A 22060-nucleotide genomic window follows, 5' to 3' on the forward strand; every position below is an offset into this window, starting at 1 on the left:
AGGGCACCTCAACATAATGCATAACACAGCTGGATGCTATAATTTTTCCCCCTTTAGGACTTCCGGGTTGACGCGATCTGGAAATGGCGGATTCCCTCCGAGCTCCGGAGGGAATCGGCTCCACTGAGGATGGGTCTTTGCCGCGCCGGCGACGCGGGGACCCTTAAAAACCGCAGGCGCGGAAGCCTGCGGACTGAAGACTCGGCGGGTGCCTTAAGCGCCCCCCCTGATTCGCAAAGAGCCTTTTTAAAGGCTGCGGAGGGGATACGGGGGTGGCGTGGCACTGAGAGTCGATCGCTACCTCGGTGGAGCGAAGCCGCGAGCCATGACCGGAGAGCGCTGACTTCCTTCCTTGAAAATTTGGACTGAAAGAATCACCCGTGAGTAAGACGGATTGGGACTTTATAGAAATTTTACCTTTAATTGGAGACGACCGGGGGGTGTGCTAAAAGGAAGTCCGCACCCCCCCCCCTTGCAGACCATCTAAGCAACGACACAAGAGATAAGCTGGAGAGCCTACCCTTGGTGGGGTGAGTCAAAAAGGACACTAACTTCCAAGATTTTACTAAAGGAAACTTTGTGCAGGAGAGTGGAGTTTTGAAAATCTTCCTTTTGTTTTAAACAACCCCCCCTCCCGGGCTCGGGAACGTCCTGCCTTTGTGCCTGCGTTAGAGCTGCGGAGTTTGACAGCTGTCAAAGCTGCCAAACGGGTGGTTTAAAGTGAGAAATTGTCATTTAAGATTCCTATGGACTAAGACGAGTTATAATTGAGCTGAAACTGTTGGAAACAAAGTAATAATAATCAGTTAAAGGATTGTTGGTGAAAAGGCAAATAAGTAACCAGATTCCCCCTAGGGGGAACTCTGTGAAACTACAATGGATACAATGGCTGTGGAAGGAAAGTTACTAGTGGAGATCGAAAGGATGTTTCAATTGGTGGGAATCTTACAGGAGCAGAGCTTGGCCATGAACAAACAACTTGAGACTATGACCTTGGGAACAGGCAACTCTGCTCTTTGTATTGAGGACCTTAATGAGAAAGAATCCACAGCTGATTGGGAAACAATATCTACAGAGCTGGAAGAGACTAAACAACAAGAAAAAGAAGAAGTAATCCTGGGAAGCAACAACCAAAAGCTGACATCTGTGGAATACAAGCAAGGAGACGCTGGGAGCATATCCACCACAAGTCTGCGAGAGATACAGAAGAAGAAGGAGGAGGCCCCAAGACAAAATGGAGTACAGGAATTTAAAATAAAGAAATATGATTGGGGCCTCCGTTTGGACTTTGACTTGGAAGAGACAGACTTTGTGGAAATACTTCAGCAGCTATCTTTGAATCTTCTTGTTGGAAGAGGACATACTTTGATGGTGAAAGAACTTTTCCCAGATTTGACGACTGCTATAAAGGACTACCAACAGGACAGGCGGAGAGGAACGGAAATAGATTTGAAAGCCTCGGACGTGAGGAACCCAGGCTGAGAACTTCGAATTTGGATTTTTATTGGGAAGGGACAAAAACCGGGGATGGGAGGGAGGGAAGAAGAGACTCTTAAAAACTCTCAAGACTTTTAGGTTTGGTTAAGATGACTCTTAATTAAGATAAAATGAAAATCGATGGAAGAGAACTTAAGTCCAACTTATGAAAATTAATTTTTAATTATAAAAAGGAAATAAGATGAACAAGACTGTTAAGAGGAGAAATATCAACTTGCTGACATAATCTTGAAACTGGGATGCATGAGGGGGGGTGGGGGGAAGTCAGGGAACAAGGTTATGAAATGGGGATTTGCTGATTCTATACATGTTTTTGTCTTTTGTTTTTTCTTTGTGTATGTTTTGTCTTTATAAAAGCAGAAAACCAAATAAAAATTTTATAAAAAAAAAAATAATTTTTCCCCCTTTGCACCTCCTCCACTTCCTTAAAATCCATTCCAAGTGACTGACATTTGCTGAGTGTATTTATGCAGCCCCTTCTAATCCCTTCAGAATATTAAGACTGCATTACTTTGTCTTTGGTTACATTAACTTCAATTTTCCTTATGAGTAAGTATTTGGTGAAAAATTAATATAGTGAAGTTGAAAAGAATCTTATGATGGGAAAAGACTAATTTTGTCTCGTGGCTGCTCAGATACCAGAGTATACTGGGGTTAATGTAATTAACTTACAATTTTAGCCTGGGTTGTGTACATACACTGAATCTCCCGGCTGGAAACAAGATTAGATTTTATTACACTATATATCCTGGTTATCTTCACCATGCCTACGATATTACTTCCCTCAATGACTTCAAGGCTCTTTGCTGCAATGAAAATGCAGAACCATCTGGTACAGAGCCCATGCAGTTTATTTAAGGATTTAATTAAGTGCTCTAAATGGAGAGCTTCTCCGAATTAACATTTTAAATGTGACTTATTGCAGGTTTAATATTGTCTTAATGCCAACCTGGGAAACTCCGTAGCCAAGTTGTTGACGTTTAAATTGAATTCATTTGGGTGGCTCCAGGGGGACTCATTAATTAATCTAAACAACTAATGGGGATTGGTTCTGACTTTTGATGAAGATTATTTACAGAGACAATTTGCTGTGAATAAAGAGTCACAGTAGGCATATGTTTAATTGAATTCTTTTTTTAAAAAAAGGACATCTCATTGTCTTTAATATCAGGAATGCATCTTATGAGAAAGCTTTGAAATGCCATGAAAGGAAGGATGGCTGGAAACTTCCTCACTGAGTGCTAATAACAAAGGGAATGGGTAATTACATTTGCCTGTGTAATTTGCAGCTTGTAAGGGGACAACAGGTCTGCCTCGTTAATAGCATAAGCAGGAAGAATTATGTCCTACGGGCAGCTTTTGGGTGGTAATCTGACTTTATATATTTTACTTAACAGTCATGAATTGTGAGGTTTGAAGGAACCTGGAGATCATCTAGTCCAGGATCTTGCACTGGAGCAACACTCACCATCCTCACCCCATAGGAAGTTCCCCAACCATCAACGGGTGGTACACTTGGGTATGTTGGGACAGTGCCTTCTCAGCAGCAGCACCAGGAGAGAAGGTTCCTCTATAACCAGGCCTTTAGCTGATTGAACATTCTATGGCATTTTAAACTGGGTGATGGAGGGTTACTGTTCTTGGTTTTTGTTATGTTATGTATTATACTGTAAATTGCCCTGTGAACCTCGGGCGAAGGGATGTATATTAAATAAACAACAAATAATACAACAACTATTATGTGGCAGCCAACAAAAGAAAGATGGGGCAAGGTAAGGGTGGAATAACGACATAGCAAGAAGAATCCTAAACTGATACAAAAGAGAAATATTCATCCTAAAATATTCCATTTCTCCTGAGAAGGTTTCCAGACATCTGAATATGGCATGGTGCAGAATCATAGAGAAACCCATGTGTCAATCCTTTTTCCTTTGTCTTCCACTTTCCACCATACAATGATTGTAGAGATATGTGACCTTGAACTCAGAGCAATGCCTTCTACGGACAACAGGGATGCCAACTTGAATAAAATATTGTGGGGGCTCAGGTAAGCCCTGCCCTGCATAACTGATCACATGATGCAGTGCACACACACCATTTGAATGGGAATGCCCATCAACTTTATGGGGGCCCGCCCCCTCAAATATTTTATTGTGAACGCAAAAGCCCCCATGGCCCCTAGGAATTGGCTCCTATGATGGGCAATGCCATATACTGTATTTTATGGCATAGAAAACGAAACTAGGAAAGATTTATTCTTTAGTCTTTTTTAAAAAGAAAAATAGACTTTTACTATTATTCTACTGTAGTCTCTGGCATTCATTAAACAATGGTCATCTACTCCTGGCTTCAGTCTAGTTCAGAGATGCAACTCTGTCCAGATTTCATACTTCCCTATTTTCAGATCACAATGTAATAATAAATATCCTTTCATGGGATATTTCAGATGGCTGTAGGTGAGCAGCTTATTTATTTGTTTTGGGAATTTCCTGTCCTGTCCTGTCCTGTCCTTTTACAGTAAAGACAGCACTTCTACAGCAAAGGAAGTCTGAATAACAATGTTAAAAGTTTTAAATAGCTGGTGGAAGACTGGTGGAGAGGGGGTCCAAAAAGCCCTCTCAAGGAATGGAGAACGAAGAGGCTCTCTCTCAGCTGTCTTGAAAAATCTGCCAGATTTGGGACAGAGAAGAGCACCCCAGCAGGTCTTAGGGCAGAATAGTAAAGGAGATGACTAACCTAGACCTAAGATATCTATGGCTTTAAAGGTAAACTCCATCCCCTTGAATTGTGCCAGAAAGAAATTGGTGGCCACTGTTGTAAAATTGGGGTGATAAGCTCCCACATGCAAGTACCCACTAACCACCTTGCTGCTGCATTCAAGCATTGCACGGGAAACTTGGACTAAAGTATCTCTCATTAGTTCCTTCCACTCTCCGAGAATGGTGTCATAGCATATTTATGTATCTGGCTAAACGGGAAAAACCAACCCACCCTTTCCCCAGCTTCTTTTATAATAAAAATGACATCCATGTCCATCACAACAATGGTTGTATGTAGCAGTTAGAATTACTAGTATCCATTTCTGTGGTTTCTTTTTCTCACTGTATATGTGGGAGAGAGGGTGTACCATTTGGGAATATGCATCCATGTATGCAGAAATAGCCTCAGCCTTCCCAAACCATGGGTGCACCCACAATGCTGGTAAATATCCCAATAGGCAGGGTAGTGGTGACTATCCTAATAGGATGGGTAGACCAAGAGGAGCATCGAGCAGGGAGCTGGGGTTGAGGGATAGGGGAACAAAAGCACAACCTTTCTGTCTCAGCTCTCACATCTCTTCTCAGTGTTTAAACAGAAAGGCTGTGCAGAGGGGCATTCTTAGGAGGATTCCTGAAGTTTGAAACAGACAGGCCTTCTTTAGAGACAAGCCAAATATCAAGTATGTTTTGACTGTTTTTCTTCCTGTCTTCACTAGCTCCCAATAGGGTAAATGTAAGCTGGCATTAGCATAAATGCATTTTGTTTCTCCCCCAATGACTATCTATATTTACATTTTGTTCTGAAGTATTTTTCAGGCCTTGAGCTGTTGGGGAAGGAGAAAACAAATGCTTTAAAACTTCCAAGCCAGCTTTCTGTACTGGCTGTGGGGACTCTGGTGCATTGCTCCACTTCTCCATGCATTTCCAAAGAGGGAGCCAGTCTGTAGAAGCATCCCACAGCACCAACTCCCTCTGCTGAAAGGAATTGAAATCCCCATGCACACAGCATCCCCATGTGCTTTTTAGAGCTCACACAGAGTGACAGGCCAACTGAATAATCAGAAATTTGAGGACAAAAGAAAAGAAAAAAAGGTCAGGGGAATTTGCCCCACCAATTTTCAGTTACATACAATTGTCTCGTGTATCAGATAACAATTCTACAATACCAGCCTTCCTTTAAAAAAATAGCAAATCTGTCATGACATAAATGGAGTAGAACCCAATTAATCAGGTGGAACTTTTGAACCCCATCACCTTCCTACGCCCCCTATGGCATGGAACTTGGACATATGTAAGGAAACAAGCCCAAAGACAAAAAGGTCCAGATTTCCTGTATGTATTGTTCTTCTACATTTATTTTTATGCCAAAAACAGGTTTGAACAGCTCCCAAATTCCACTGCTTTGTACAAGCTTTGCACAAGCTGCATGCTAATGTAGAATAGAATTGATGGGATGGATACACGGAGAAAAGGCATGCATAGTCATTAAGTCAGATGCAACTAGAGCAGCCAGGCCTTATCAGCATGGTGGGATACTATCAAGAACATTGCTAGATTCTCTCAGAGATCCACAAAGGAACTCTTTTATGCAAACACCTCCAGCGGTAGCTTTTAAGCATCTGACAGTCAGAGTGGTAAAAAATTATACATTCAGCTGGGTTTCCAGGGGAGAGTTATTGTGCAGTACATCAGAAGGGGGGAGAGCATCTTGATAATAATAATAATAATAATTTTTTAAAAGAACAATTTACAATTGTCACAGGGAGGGGGGGAAGACTGTTAGACTTTGAGGCAAGATCAATTGGGCATTTAAGGAGAATTGGAAATGGTTTTCTATCTGGTACCCCATAATATGTTGACAGCAAAATGCTCCAGTTTCATGTGAAAGTGGCTTACAGAAACAGGGAGATCCTATACATAAAGTCATCTAAAACAGTAAAGGTGGGATTTTGGGTTTTGACATCTGAGATAAGAAGCATACTTTATTTTCTTTGTAACTGATGGTGTAGAACAGGGGTGTCTAAATGCTTCGGAGCTACAGCTCTCATAATCTCTGGCCATTGGGCCTCCTTGCTAGCTGGGGAGATGGGAGATGGAGTCCAACAAGATTTGGAGGACCACATCTATGTTCAAGAGTAGATAACATGCTAGACTAAAGAACAAGCTTTCAAAATGAGTGGCCTCCAGCCTTCATAGGTCCCAAGGTAAGCAACTAAACCAGAACGCTGATAGACTGTAAAGTCAGACTGTCTGTTGAGTGATCCACTTTGAATCCATACAAAATGTTACACTTACAAAAAGTTACATTACAACAGCTTCTCTGCAGTGTTCTTCTTGGAAGTTTATGACTACAGTGGTACCTCGGGTTAAGAACTCAATTCGTTCTGGAGGTCCGTTCTTAACCTGAAACTGTTCTTAACCTGAGGTACCACTTTAGCTAATGGGGCCTCCCACTGCCGCCATGCCACCGCCAAGTGATTTCTGTTCTCATCCTGAAGCAAAGTTCTTAACCCGAGATACTATTTCTAGGTTAGCGGAGTCTGTAACCTGAAGCGTCTGTAACCCGAGGTACCACTGTACCTGTTTATGCAACCATAGATTCCTGAGATCATTCAAGGTCTGGTCTCTTGCTTATAGCATACTTTATGCTAAAACCATTGTGCAAGTGGAAAACACTATTCTGACATAAGAATAAAATAGGTATAATGTTATAGGTAGATTATAAAGATTCTATATAATCTTTAAATACAAAACCTTCAAATCATTGTTAAGCTACATTTCCCATTGTGGGATTTGGCCTCTACTATTTCTACATAGCACATACAACTGCACAGTTCTTAAAAATGCACCACATCTATATGTCCCTACTTCAGGAAAATTATGCCGCCTTAATTACGGTAGTCTGCTACGAGCTAAGGAAATCCCCACCCCAATAAAAAGATCAAAAGCATATACATTTTTATCTCAGAGACATCTTGACCATTCCTGTGGGGCTGCCTGTTACTTTACGCACCATGTAATGTATATACAAGAAAAGGGGATTGGGTTTTTAAAATACAATGATGCAACAGTGAAAGCATGTGAAGCAAATTTCAGAGACTGACCTTTCTGTTCTCATAGAGATCCTCATTTTCTTTGGTTTTATATTCACATGTAGCTGTTTCCATGTCCTAGGAAAAAGAAAGAGTGCCTTCATATTGTTGTCAACTATTAAAAATGCAGGTAATTGAGCTGTGGTTGTGTGATATCCAGATAAGTGCCTGTTATTTGAGGGCATTTGTTAACAGTTAAAGAACTGCTATATTTCGATAGACCAATCACCATTCAGTGTCAATAAGCTGTACAATACTTACATCCTGTTTTTTAATCAGGTATGGCTAGTTTCTACAAAGAAATATATTGAAAACAGTTGTGAAATGAATTATTCTGTATGATTAAAATTATGGTTACCATTTAGAAGTCCTGAAAGAATTCAATTCATCATATCAGCAATCCACAGGAAAGGGACTAAGCTTTTGCAGTCCAAGGGCTGCAATGAGAGTTTGTCACCCACATACGATGGGTATCTTTATGTGGCTAAGTTTTTTCTGCATTTCTGTGTGGTTCTTGGATCACTTGGATTCAACATCAGAAGGTATAGACTTCCATGTATAAGTGCAACCTTTCTGGACAGGCACGTGTAGGTACTTTTTGCTTTGGGTTCACTAAAGCTGCATATCTATACTTGTTTTCCATCCCTAGTTATCATCATAACATTGCTTGCACAGCTAACAGCACTACAGCAGCACTCAAGGCCAGCATCGTGGGCACAGGCAAACACAGAGAAAGTGAAGTCTGACCTGGCATATTCACAGCTAAAGGTACCACTTTTTGGTGGTGTTTGCCATGAACTTAGTAATACATTTTCCAGGGCATCTATAACCACAGATTCACTGAGTTAGATACAATATATGTATTGTGTTGCTATGTTTATCCTTTCCTTTCTTCAAGGAATTTAAGATGGCATAGAATATATAGGGATTATCTCACTGTATCCTCACAACCACAGGGTATATTTGTGTTGCATTTGTATTTATTGTTTTTATTTGGACACTTACTGATGTGTGGTTGTATGGATGCTTTAGCTGAGATTCCTGCATTGCAGGGGGTTAGACTAGATGACCCTTGGGTCCCTTCCAACTCTAAGATTCTATTATTCTATGATTTATAGATTACTGTCAGCTGCTGTTAACTTTTAGGAAAGGCAGGAAACAAATATTTCATAAATAAATATAAATAAATAAAAAAACCCAGTTTAGGCTGACAATGTGTATGACTAGTCACAATTCACTCAGCGAGACTCATGGCTGAGTGAGCAGGAAGTCAAACCTAGTTCTCCTTGGTCTTAGTCAACTAAACACCATATCAGGGCTGCTATCTAATTAGGGAATAAAGCCCCCCGCTGAACACAATGTGATGTTTCTAAGTAAACACGCATTTTTGAATAAACATACACTGCGGATCAGACTTTTCTATCTCTATATGGTATTTTCCACAGGGCTGGCCGACATGAAGGACTTTCAAGCATCCAAACCAGTCCCTTGCAGGAAAATAGAAAGACAAATAATTGAAAATAGCCAATTCCCACCAGCCCCAGCCTGCATGGCCAAATGGCAGGGAGTAGTCCAACAACATCTGGTTCTCTATCTCTGCCTTACATGTTTGCTGTAAGTATTGCTGAAACACTGACATATTAATGCTAAAAATTAATCTCATCCTTCAGTAATGCCTAAAAGTCATGAATGTCAATTGTAGTTTTCTACCATTCTTTAGGTGCTTTTAGTTTATTTGTGGCTCTCATTCCATTGGATAACTCACAACTGCTAAGGATGTGTATAAGAATATGTGGAAAATATAGATATATGAGCAATTTCGTTGACCTTCAACCCAGTGTATCAGTGGTGGAAACTTGCTAATCATATGTCATTTTGCTTTAGTGCACGAACCCAGAGTTTAAAGCTGCTTAATTCCCTTCAAGATGTGACATCTTTCTTTCTCTCATTGGATGGGTTAAACATGTGGTCCTCTCTGGTTGGTTGGCATTTATCTGTCCTAGAAGACAACGGAACAGTGCGTCTTGGGGGTGAAGCCAAACCGTTAGAGAATTACAGTGCCTGCTGTGGCTGTAGAGACTGATATGAGAGATACATGTTTTGTTGCAGCTGGGGCAGATCAAAGTGTCTAGTTGTGCTGATGCAGATATACAATGGCGTTTCTTCTTTCTGCACTCCTCCCAGTGGTCATTCCTTCTCTGTTCATTGCTGTGGATACACATGACTGATTGTTTCCAGGCACTGTGGATGTCTGCAAGGGATTATCACATGCTGGGGTTAAAGTTGCCAGCCTTCATGTCATCTCTACTCCACTGAAATCAATGGGATTTAAATGTGCTTTATTTTGACTGGGTTGTGCCGTTTGTTTGGAGAGAAAATTACTCTAGTTAGCTGAGGTATAGCAGGCATTCCTCAATCTGATTTGATAACATTTTATATCCCTCCCCCCCAGCATGTGATCCTTAGGTTAATTTCAGAAAACAAGCCATATTATCTCAACAGGAGCTTGTTGGCCTCAACAATTCACTTTTATAATTATTCACAAAACTACCATGATTCAATTATTACAAGTGGAAGTCGGTATTGCACACTACTTAATTATAAGGCACAAGCTTACTAGAGCAATAATGCAGGTGTGCAATGATACAGAAGGAAGAAACTATAAATTTCACTAGCTTTATGTTACCAATACCTTCAAGGTCCTGTAAATCAGGGGTTGCCGATGTGGTGCCCTCCAGATGTTTTTGGCTATGATCTTACCCATGTATTGGCCATGCTGGCTGGGGCTGATGGAGAGTTGTAGTCCACAACTGAACATAATGAAAAGTTCTAGGGTGTGAGACAAGTGATTTGATGGAATTGTTATATTAATAACCAGATTTCTACTTGGGCAGCTTTAAAGTAGCTCATAGACTGACTGCCCTCCCAAAATAACTTTAGCCTCTTTGGATAAAACTGGCACCATTTACTTTATTTTATTTCCACCCATCTCTCTGGAAGAATTTCTGATCAATTCTGAGGAATGGAACAAAGTTCTAGATAAGAAAAGGCACTGTCCAAGGCAGAAATTCTGAAGACGAGGGGTCAGTTTCCTGGTAAGAGAGGATATGAACAGCATACTGGGCACCATAAGGGAAGACTTAGCAGCACCATGGATAGGGGAAAGGATGGCCTCTCTAGCTGATTTTAGACAAGCAACTGTTGGTATGAATCAATTGTTGCTCTTCCACTTTTAGCTACAAACAGACTTTAAAAAACATTCTACACTACTGGGATTGTTGCGCTTTTCCTGTGTGTGCCTCCTGCTGCATTTCATTCATACCTGTAGCTGCGATGCAGCTGCTATGGGTGGGAAAGGTGCAATTTACCTGAGTGGCCATGCGGGATGGGGGGAGTGATCCTTAAATTAAGCCAATACATTATATATTTAGCACTAAGCACTTAATAATTTAAGTGTGATTGCCTGTTGATTTATATATATTTTTTAAACTGAAGTATTTAACATTTTTTTGGATTGGAAATATAAACTGGAATATAGATTGGGAATGGGGGGAACACCACATTGCTAAAATGGCAATTCAAATGAGCTTTTTGTTTAGTTTTTAAATAATACACTAGAATTCTGGTATTAGGTCAGGATAAACAAAATGAAAAGTTTTAGCTCAGTTGTAGAGCATATGCCTTACCTGCAGAATATCCCAGATTTAATTGCCAGCATCTCCAGGCAGGGGTGGGAAATACTTCTACCTGAAATTATGGAGAGCTGCTTCCAGTCAGTGTACAATACTGAGCTACATGGACCAATGGTCTGACTCACTTTAAAACAGCCTCCTATTTTCCCCAAGGGCATGATGTCTTATTTTCCATGCAATGCATAACCAGTTTATGGCACTAATTGTCATAAGATGCAGAGATGGCAAATTCTAGATGCTGCCTGAGGACAAACACCACCAGAGTCTGCCCATTCCTGAGACTGATAGTGAAGATACCCCTTCTCACAGCACTTCCACATAAATGGTTTCATAAGTGATATAAACTCTGAATCAGAGTGCCAGTCCTAATCTCCTCTCCAGTTTGTTGCAGTCAAGACAGACAAGCAGAACTACAGCATCCATCATCACTGACCTTTGGCCATTGTGGCCAGGTCTGATGGGAGTTGTAGTTCAGTAACATCTGAGGGGGAGGGCACAGGTTAGCCATTTCTGCTCTAAACCCCACATCTGCCAGCTATTCTTGCTTTTCTAGACCCCTACTTGCCAGCTATTTTCGCTTTTAAGAGGGGAATTTTCTGTCATGAAATGCTACTTATCTGAATTCTGGGTGCTTTTTTGGCCCAGTCATTTCTTTCTTTGCATCTTATTCCTTCTCAGCAGCTTATTTATTTGGCCAACCCACCCAGAACGCCCTAACCCAGATGTTTCCAGAGGGGATGTCTGAATAAATGAAGCCCCAGTTGGTTCTATCAGCTCACTTTTTCCCTTCCTTGATAAACCAGAGACCCTGGGGAAACCCAAGGTCATCTTTAAATTAGCTTTTTTAACTCTAGATGGAGGGGGTGGGGAATCAGCTCAAGAAATCAGGCTAATATTGCTTTATGAGGCACACTGAGTATTTCTGGGAGTTCAGCTTGCAGGAGGATATTGTACAGCAAGTCACATCTATTGTGAGTCTTAAGAAAGGTGCCTTGTTTTAAAATTTAGCAAGAAGTTGAGATAAGAAGAGAAAGAAAGAAAGAAACTATGGAAAGATGGTACAATTTTTGGATGGTGTTTGTGTGTGTTAGTTAAAACAGCCACAATTCATACCAAATCAGCATGCATCAACTTCCTTTCCTAAGTCATTTTTGAAGCTGGGGGGGGGGGGGGACGACGACGACGCAGGATCTGATATAGCTAAAATTTAAACATAGCAAAATAAAATAAACTGCAGCCTTTTCAAATATTATCTCACAGTTCACTGTGTACCCTCCACCCTTTCTCCTCATGGCAAGACCAACCACTGCATAAAAATGCTTTTCATCATTTGCAAAAATTTGATGCCCAAAATAGCCCCCTGGTTGCCTTAGCAACTAGCATTTATTTCCCCTCCTCCCCTTCCATTTCTCTCCCCCCCCCTTTACCCTTTGCATATTGCTGCATATTTCTATCATCTCTTTCCAGGCACAGTTCATAAACACGGCTGCATAATAAAGAATGTTATCACCAATGACTTACAGCCCAGCTGCTGCAAATAAGATATGAAGTGGCAGGGAAATACAATTTCATGCAGCTAGGACAACAGATTGATAGGGTGCCCTTCAAATTTGATGCCACTTCTTTAAGTCTGTCCAAATTAAAAAAAAAAAAAGTTGGTTTGCTCTCCTCCTCCCCCTTTCCTTGGTAGCAATAGACAATAAAGGCGAGAGATAATTCATAGGGATTCTCATTACGTCTGGAGCAACCTTGCCCTGAGATATTGACAATTCAAAGAGATGCACGTTTCTTCTCCCCTCTGCCCTGGTTCTCCGGCTCTCCTTCCACACTGAAACACTTATCCATCTAGTCTGTGCACCTTTTTAATTTAAATATTGTCCCTTTCAAATTATTGTTCAGACTCAGGTTTCTTGGGGGAGGTTTGCCATAGACAAGAGATAAAATAAAATCCTTAACTCCCACTATCACCACCTTCAAAGTTTGATTTGATTCAAGAGATATGAAAGCTACAGATTTAATGGGAAGAGATCTCAGGGACATTGTCTCTGTCAAAGAGAAGAGAGAGGAGATTGCTTCTCAAGGATGCCTCTTGGCAATTGCTTGCTGATGGGCTGCCCTCAGCATGAGGGTTTGGACATTGATCTGAACAGACAAGAGTTATCATCCTGGTCCTTTATGGCACAATCATAGGGCCATTAAATGCCATTGAAACACAGAGTTGCCATTCCAATGAAGAAGACTTGCTACACACTGGAACGTTCCTGAGAAAGCATCCATAAATAAGTATTTCATTTGAAAGAAACTCATCTTGACTTTGTATTAACTGTTTGTTTGTGCAAGTGTAATATAGTCATGTAGATAACATTTTTATGGGAGCATCATGTGGACCTCTGATCATGCAGATCTACAAAGGCATCAGATAGACAGATGCAGGGCAGTAGTAACCAATGAGGCAGACTGTAGTTAAGTACTATGACTCCCATCAGCCCCTACTCCATGACAAACAGTGACGAATAATAGGAACTCTAGTACAACAACATCAGAAGGGAACCACATTGGCTATCCCTGACACAAGGTGTGGTCATGGGGCAGGCTGGATATGGAGAATAAAATGGGAGAGGTGAAACCCACTTTTGGAAAGAGAAGATTTTCAAGCCTGGCTGCTAAATTTAACCTAATGACCTACATAGACTTCATTCTGAGACTACATAGCTGTCTAGGAAGGAGGTGAGGCTTGCAATCAGGGTGTTATCTGGGCAAGCTTCACAACATGCAACATCTTAAAGTGTATCAGGTACATATAATTATAATTTTCTTATATTTGGATCCCACCTTGTTTCTATCATGGAATTCAAGGTGATATACTTGGGGTTCCCAAGCAGTCTCCCATCTAGACTGTAACCAGATCCACACCTGCTTGGCTTCAGCAAGGTCTCAGGTGCCTTCAAACTATACTAAAAAATAAATAACTTTACAAAAGGAAGTGACAGTTTTTTCATAAAGCATGTTGCCTGTACGGTAATTAGAATTGGCCTGTCTAAACAACTATCATCCTTTGTGTTCAAATTATCAGTATTTTGAGTACACCCACTCATGATCGTGTTCATCAGTGGTCTCAAACAAATGACAGATCTTTCTATTTCCCTCCCTATTTACAATCTGATGTGTCATGCAAGTTTTGATGACCACTGGTCACCGGGTACGGTAACTCTGGAAAGTTCAAAAGATGTGACATCACAAGTCAATGGTGGTTGTTCCTCGCTGCCCTCTGTGGGCAGCGGGGAGGTTCAGGCAGGGGAAAGCCAGGATTTATGAGGCAAAAATCTTGGCAATGTTCTCCAGTGGAGTCTGGGGAGCTCACCGCAACCCACTGTGCCACTTAAGCCCATGTCTGCCAACCTGAAAGGCAGAATGTGTGCAACCTGGGAGTGTGTCCCTGCCATGGACGAGCCTCTGTCTCCGGCATGATTTGTGCTTGATTCCTCCTTAATCTGGAATATTGGTGTTAATCAAGAGGAAATGTTTCTGCTTGTAGGTATGTTTCAACCAGTCATTAACAGTTCCTATTGATGCTCATGCGCATGATTTGAACATGGGGACAAACTTCAATTGATAATGAAAGCCTTTAGTGTTTTCTCCTGATTATGACATGATAGATAGATAGATAGATAGATAGATAGATAGATAGATAGATAGATAGATGATAGATGATAGATAGATAGATAGATAGATAGATAGATAGATAGATAGATAGGAGTTCCAATCTTGCAGAAAACAGCCCCTGGATAATCAAGGGGCTCTGACTCCATTTCTCTCACTTCCTTAACAAGTGGTAGTCTGCTACTGCCAGGTACCCCAAGAGATGGTTTTCAGATGCATTAACTACTCAATATAAGCATACAAACCCTCCATGTGAGGGATGCCACGGGGCCACATGGACTAGCTTCACCTTTTGGCACCAGAATCACAGAATCACAGAACTGTAGAGTTGGAAGGGACCCTGAGGATCATCTAGTCCAAGCCCCTGCAATGCAGGAATTGAACCTGCAACCTTGGTGTTATCAGCACCATGGTCTAACCAACTGAGCTATCCAGCTACCATGTGCCCACCACCCAAGCATTCCAGCAAGGACAGCCCACCCATGAGATAAGGTGAGGCAATTGCCTCATACGGCAGAAGCCACGGGGCAGCAGATCCTGGTATATTTCTTTATTCCCCACCTTGTTCCTGGTATACCTTTTCTTCCCTGGCAGGAGGGGGGCACAATTCTGTGCTTTGTCTCAGGTACCAAAATGTACTAGGCTGGCCCTATATTCAGGCAGTGCAAGAAGGGACCCTGCAAGAACACCAAAAGGCTATCATGATTAGGCCAGGGTTCCCCCTCACATGTATACATTACTAGAGCCCCTTCCCATGCCAGATGAATGCATGGACAGGAGGGAATCCACTACCAGGCAGAACAGCAGGGAGGGAAGGCTGACCCATGCAGCTCTGTAACCTCATTTACATGTTCTTTCATGACCTGAAGATTTCCTGCCTATGTAAACAGAGTCCCCCTCCCACTTAATGATTTTGCAGAGTTTTGATATAAAACATCAACAATGCATTAAATAAAATAAAATCCATTTATGCTGTCCACACATCTTCAGCTCTCTCTTTTTCTTCCTTCTCACAGCAATAAAAAATAAATTTGAGGTTGTTGACTCAAGATAATAACCTCAAATTAAGAACTTAAAAACAACAACACACAATCCCCAATTATCCTTTATTTTGTAAGCAATTCTTTTGTCAGATGTAGAGAAATGGGAAAAATCCAGATTCAAAGCTAAAGCTCCCCTGGAATGTTGCTTTGAAGACAGCTCTGTCTCTGCATAATAGCACATAATAGTTGTAGGCAGAACAATGCCGTTATGTGGAAAGTGGAAACAGGTGAGCTTTGTCAATTTTGCTTCTGTGCCAAAAGGGGCATCTTAGCCATGTAAAAATATGGAGGGGAGGGGTGGGACATGCTGTGTGGAACTGGAGGGATCAGCTCTCTCTATGCCAATACCCCTTGGTAATATTGAATACCTATTGACTTCTGAGGCTTTGACATGAGTTGGGTGTGGCAGCTCAGTTAAATTCTCAGAAAATAAGATCTACAGGGCCATATAAAATTCACCAGCATCAGGAGGGTAACAGTGGTTCCAGAAAGAAGGGAAGGCTCCTTCCCATTGCTGATTCTTTTAGAAGCGAAGTTTCACTTGCTATCTGCAGTGATCCTCCAGTCCTGGCGCAAATGATGTGGGCAGGAGGGTGGGTTTGCTTTATTACCCAAGAATAGACCTGTAGTCTGAGATAAGTTAGAGGGGGGCTATTCTATATGTCAGATTTCAAAATGGCATAAGTGATAGAGGAGCTGCTGAGAGGCTTAACGAAGGAGCTGCCCATTAGCACAGCCAACCTTCCCACACCGAAAAACCTCAACTGTTTTGCTTACTGGAGAGACAAATCACCGTTTACCTGGCAGAAGGACAATATTTGAAAAGAGCTGGTCCTATGAAAGCTTTCTCAGAAGTCACACCAAGGTCAACGAGCACGAACCCACAATTCCGCTTACAATATTTGTCATAGCAAGTGTTCCATCCCTCTCTGCTGAGCATGGAGAGGGGACCCTTAGCCTTCCTGCCCAGCTCCAAGATATAGTTGCTCTGTGGGCTTCTGAAGTTCAGATCACCTGTGGAAACAACCCTCAACCCCCTCTCCAACTCCAAACTAGAACCTTACAGGGAGACATGGGCATTGCTCCTAGCCTCATATAGAGGCACAACGCAAGGCCAGACGTCAGAGACAAGGGGAAGGGTGAGGTCCTGGTGACCACAAGTTTTGGCTTCCCCCCCAAAGCCAGTCAAAATTTGTGGAGCCCTGTCCACAGGCTACCTCACTAAGGAATACAACCAGAGATGGATAAGTGAAAGCACACCTCAATTCAACAGTATAGGCATTGCAGGATAATTTTCTCTGAAGAGAATACCCAGACTCTCCAATCCTAGCCAAAGTCATTATTGGAGCAAGCTGCTGCCCTGTGTGGAGGCCAAGTTCAAGAGCACGGCACCTTCATTTCCTTGAATAGCAAAACCCATTTATCTTTTTTCCCCTTGAGTAAACAAACAAGCCACCCACCACCACCACCCTGTCCTATAAATGCCTCATAATATACAGTATCCAAAATGTACATTTAATTCCATCTTTGCTAAAACCTTAAACCCTACTGACACCATAAAACATCAGTGGACTGCCGGCTATGATTGTCTCTCATAATTGAGGAGAACATTAAGGCAAGAGGAATTGTGCTGAAAAATGACATCTTATCTATTTCCTCCCCACCCTTGCTCTCTATATGCCACATTTTTGTCATTGCAGGTCATACACCTGCTCCCTACTTCATAATACACAGAAGTGATAAATGCTTGGATGAACAGATTACTGGAGGCCGTGTCAATCTGGAAACAGGAAAACTCACTCAATTGCCAGCTTTTTTGTCCTGTAGAAAAATAAAATGCCAATACCATGAATTTGTCTTTCTCCTCTCTTGTGCTACGGGTGATGATTGATTGTCAAGAAAGAGACCATATTAGAGCTGGAGGGGAGTTTCGAGATGAGGGTGACCATGCCCAGGTTTCAAAGAAGGGAGGATAATTTACATGAAACAAAGTAAGCCATACTTGACCATGACCTCATCTTGACTTCTGAATATATTAGATATGTTTTCTTAGAAAAGTGTTGCATCCATGATGCAGTACATACTACAAAGATTTGCCAACCCCCGCTATGCTGGGACCTCAGTGAGCTTATTAGACAAAGACTATTCCATATTACTTTATTCCATTATTGGCTGACATAACAAGGTCTTACAAATGCATGTTTGAATACATAACATATTTTGGTTATATTCCTTCAGATTGCTTAAGAATAGATAACTAGCCAAAGCTGCAAGATCCATTTCTAATCTCCTTCAAGTTTTAGGCTCTTATTAAAATGTTGAATTCAGGTGGAATTGACAGTTTTGGCAAGACACCTGATGGATGAAAAACATGGTCCTTCAGCACATTTGATTAGGATACCTTGGCTTTTCTATGCTTATGGCATGGCTTGTGAATTTTTTTGGCGGTGACATTTTATTGCCAGCTCCAAACGTAACCTCCTGGATTCAAACAGACATTAGCCATCATGTCTCTCTCTCCAGCCCATTGTTTTACTGTGTTACCTCACTCCTAACTTCATACTCTAAGCTTCCCGTCTACATTGCTTCTATTGCTTACCCCTCTCTACTGTAAGCTCTCTAACTGCAGAGGGATGGATGAGCCCTACTCAACTGGAGTCTCATTCCCAGTTCCTATGATCCTTTGCTGTCTTAATGGTCCATCATCCAGGTTATCACCTCACACAGGAGGTTAGTCCTGGCTTAATCAGCTTTTGACACATCACAGGAAGCACAAGTCTTAGCTGAATGGGCAGATGCTGTCACGGCAGAGAAGGTCCTCTTCAGGGTTACCAACAAAAGTGCTCCTCTGAAATGTGGAACAACAAAGAGCGCCTCTCTGCAGCCAGCTGTAATGAGTGAATAGGACAATACAGGAAGATGCAGACATTTTGAGGCCAACCATTCTGCACAGTCCCAAGACTGACAAAGTGGACTAAGGACAGTATGTGCAGTGAACACTGAACTGGTCCTCAAATTAACTGAACATGCGGACACATCTGTGGTGAGTTTGTTTGCTCAAGATGACCATTCCCATTCACAAGGCAATCATCCAAAGGACTGTATGTTGCTGTTAAGAAAATGGAAGGTTGGCATCATGTTACGCCAACAACTGCCTGTGAAGTATTTTTTGACTGAAATGAACTACACCTTTCAGTGGGGAATAACTGGGGAAGGTAAATAGGCTTCATCCCTATTTAAGAATAGGCATGGCATCATCCCTACAGTGAAGTTTTCCAGGAAGCTTCATTTAGCCTTTGTGGGAGGCAAAGTCAGCAAAAGTGTCATATCTGCTCACATGGAAAATGGAGGGGAGAGACCTATAGCTCACAGCATCTGCCACCAAGTGTCCACAGCTGAGGGGATGGCTGGCAAAGTGTGTGCTGAGGTGGAAGGGACTGAACTAGCTTCTCATCCATGGATGGGGTCATTTCTAGGTCAATGGATGAGCAAGGCTAGAGGGGAGTGGGAATTCTGTGTTGCCTTTACCCACACTTTGTGAAGAGCAAGCAGCTGATGTTTACCTAAATGCCAGTGCCTGGTGCTAGACCTCAGAGGCATTTTCTTTTTAATAAATACAAGCCCATGGAAAGGTGGGAAATGATCACAGCTGCCCTGGTTTCTTCTAACCAAAACGCATGCAAATCTCATTTTTAAAAGAAAAGAAAAAATGAATCCCCCTTACATTTTGTGCCTGATTTGTGCATAAAACTTCCCCAGATTTACACAAGCCAACTCCATAAGTCATTCACTTCCCAATCGGGTCCTATATCTTGATGACCTTTTAGAAACCAATGACTGCTTTTCTGTTGTTATCCATAATTGGAAAACCACTGGAGATAAGAAAATTTATAGCAATGAATGATCTACCTGAGCAAGACAATAAAGAATATCAGGCAGAAGGAAGGGGGAGAGATGGTATGAAAACACAGGCATGTGTGCACACCACATGCACAGAGGACAAAGATGAACTTTGCTTTAAAACGAGTTGTTCGTGCAACCCTGTCATCCTTTCATAAGACAATAAAAACGAGCAGGCAGCTAGAAAGGGAAGTGATATTATGTCTTTTTTTCCTTACTCACCCCTGCCTGACAGATCTGAATTGACCTTGGGTTACTCTTAATCCTTACCCACACATTCTCCCCTGTTTGTCCTTTTAACAGCAGCTGCTTCCTGCGAGTTGCTGTTGTTACAGATATTCATCCTTCTCAATAGGTGCTCTAATAAGCAGAGTAAGGACATAACTTTAGTGCCCTCAGGCAGCACCTCTTTGACCCTTGGATGCACTTTGGAGATGGATATGCAGATATTTGGCTATTCCAGTGTATTACAAGTCCAACAAAGGTAGCCGAAATGATCACATACTGGATTTGGTGTTCTACAATGGTGTGGATAAGATGGAGGAAGGAGTGCTATAATCCTTCCAGATGAAGATATTGACAACCAGAAGCGGTTTTAGTGTGTGTGTGTGTGTGTGTGTGTAGCCACAACACTTGCTTCCCAGCAGGTGTGTCACTTTTGGTTACCAGGAGGGAGGGATGAGGCAGTGGGTATATCAGTGCAGTATGGGAACACAAGCAGGAGTGTTAGATTGGCTCTACCAGTGCACAGTGCCGGCCTCCCTGGTGCCTCTCCCGCCTGCTAAATTGCACCTGCCAGGAAGCTCGTGATGTGACTCTGTCCCATCAGATGAGCTGGTTCTGTTTACAGCTCAAAGCCTCCACAGGAGAAGGGGGAAATTCAGTTTGGTTCACATTTTAATGTAAACGTGCTTAATTCACAGTTCCCAAAAGATTGCATGCAAAATGAAATGCAGGTTTTGTAGGGAAATTCACACCACAGTACTCTGAATTTCATATACAGTTCTTCACATAAATATATGCATTTGGGGCAAATGTTCTAAAATGCATGTGTTAGTAAAAAGAAAACAAACAAAAATGCATTGCACTAGAGTGAATTGCTTACAAAACCATGCATATTTGGCAAAAATCCATACAATGTGTATATTATGAGAAATAGGCACTGAAATGCTGGGAATTTTTTTAAAGGAGAACTGTCTTTTAAAACAATCAGAAACTGATGCAAAAATGTAGAGAACTGAATTTAAGATTGGAAACAATAAAAAATAGAGAAACCAAAATTGAAAGATTCACCTGTCTATACCTAGAGTAGTAGTTACAATGGTCTTTCCTGTGATACCTGTGTATTCATTTGGTTTCCAGGACTTTCTGAAGGCTTGCACTGGCTACTTCAGGATGGCCTGATCATAATGAGAGGCTGGCCTTAGCTGTCAATATGATGGTCAATGCTGTCATTCATAGAGGGCCTGTTCCATGAAAGTTTGGAGGAGTTGAAGGCCTTAAGAAAGTTGGAAAGATGCTTGGAATGTGTGACATTTGAGAACACAGTGGCCATTTAAAGATCTATGCTGCAGCAGTGATAGCGTTCTTCAGGAAATTCAAACCTCAAGGTGTCAGAATTATTAGTAGTCCATGGTGACCTGTTTGCCAGAGGATTTCATCTGACACAACGTGGACTTTGCATTTGGAGTATGTCCAAGCCAAAATCACTAGCATTTTGTCAAATTTGCTTGCTTTATTTTTGTTGTATAAGTCTTTACTCTGGGTGGTGTGTGAGATATGTAGGAACATGCCTATCTTGAACTCTTATTCACTGTTGTGAAAGTTTGGAATATTCCGTGCATGATGGGTGGCAAATCATTTTTCGACTGAATTCTGCTTAGTTACAGACTGGATTCTTGTCCTGGTGGATGATTCCCTCTCAACATTAGACTTTTCACCCTGGCTTTTGGCATGGAGTAAGATCACGCCTTACTCAACCAACAAAGTGACTTGCTGGGCATCCATGAACAGATTTGGATTACTTAATATAGAGTTTAGCTGGTCCACATGCTTGCAGAGATAATATACAGAGGTGGAAGGGTCCATGGGATCCGTGGCCCTGGGTGCAACTTTGTGAGGGGGCACAAACAGGCTCCTTCATTGAAGCCTGGCTCCAAGCGAGAAGGAGCTGCGCCTTGGCTGTGGCGCTAGTGCCTGGCTGTAGCTCCACCCCTGGGGTCAGGCCTGACCTGGGGGAGGAGAGTACAAGAATGGGAGTTGTCTTGTGGATTTATTTGGGGATCTGAACTTTTATCATTTTGTGTGTATATATAAAGCAATTAGGAGGGATAATGAGAGGTCACATATTATCTACCAGTCTTGGAGCAGGAATCTTGGCTCTGGAGTGCCAAGAGTAGTGAATGATCGTTGTTATA

General features: G+C 41.8%; 1 protein-coding gene across 7 annotated transcripts in view; it reads right to left on the reverse strand.

Annotated features, from left to right (window-relative positions):
* TNRC6C (trinucleotide repeat containing adaptor 6C) overlaps positions 1-22060 on the reverse strand; it is a 429627-nt gene that overhangs the window by 376342 nt on the left and 31225 nt on the right. For all 7 annotated transcript variants that reach the window (XM_083487414.1, XM_083487411.1, XM_083487406.1 and 4 more), the window contains one exon: positions 7361-7426. In XM_083487414.1, coding sequence (XP_083343540.1) covers positions 7361-7426 — 66 coding nt within the window. The remainder of the gene's footprint in view (positions 1-7360; positions 7427-22060) is intronic.

The sequence above is a fragment of the Podarcis liolepis genome (genome assembly GCF_965112155.1).
Source record: "Podarcis liolepis genome assembly, chromosome: 2".
NCBI classification, from domain to species: domain Eukaryota; kingdom Metazoa; phylum Chordata; class Lepidosauria; order Squamata; family Lacertidae; genus Podarcis; species Podarcis liolepis.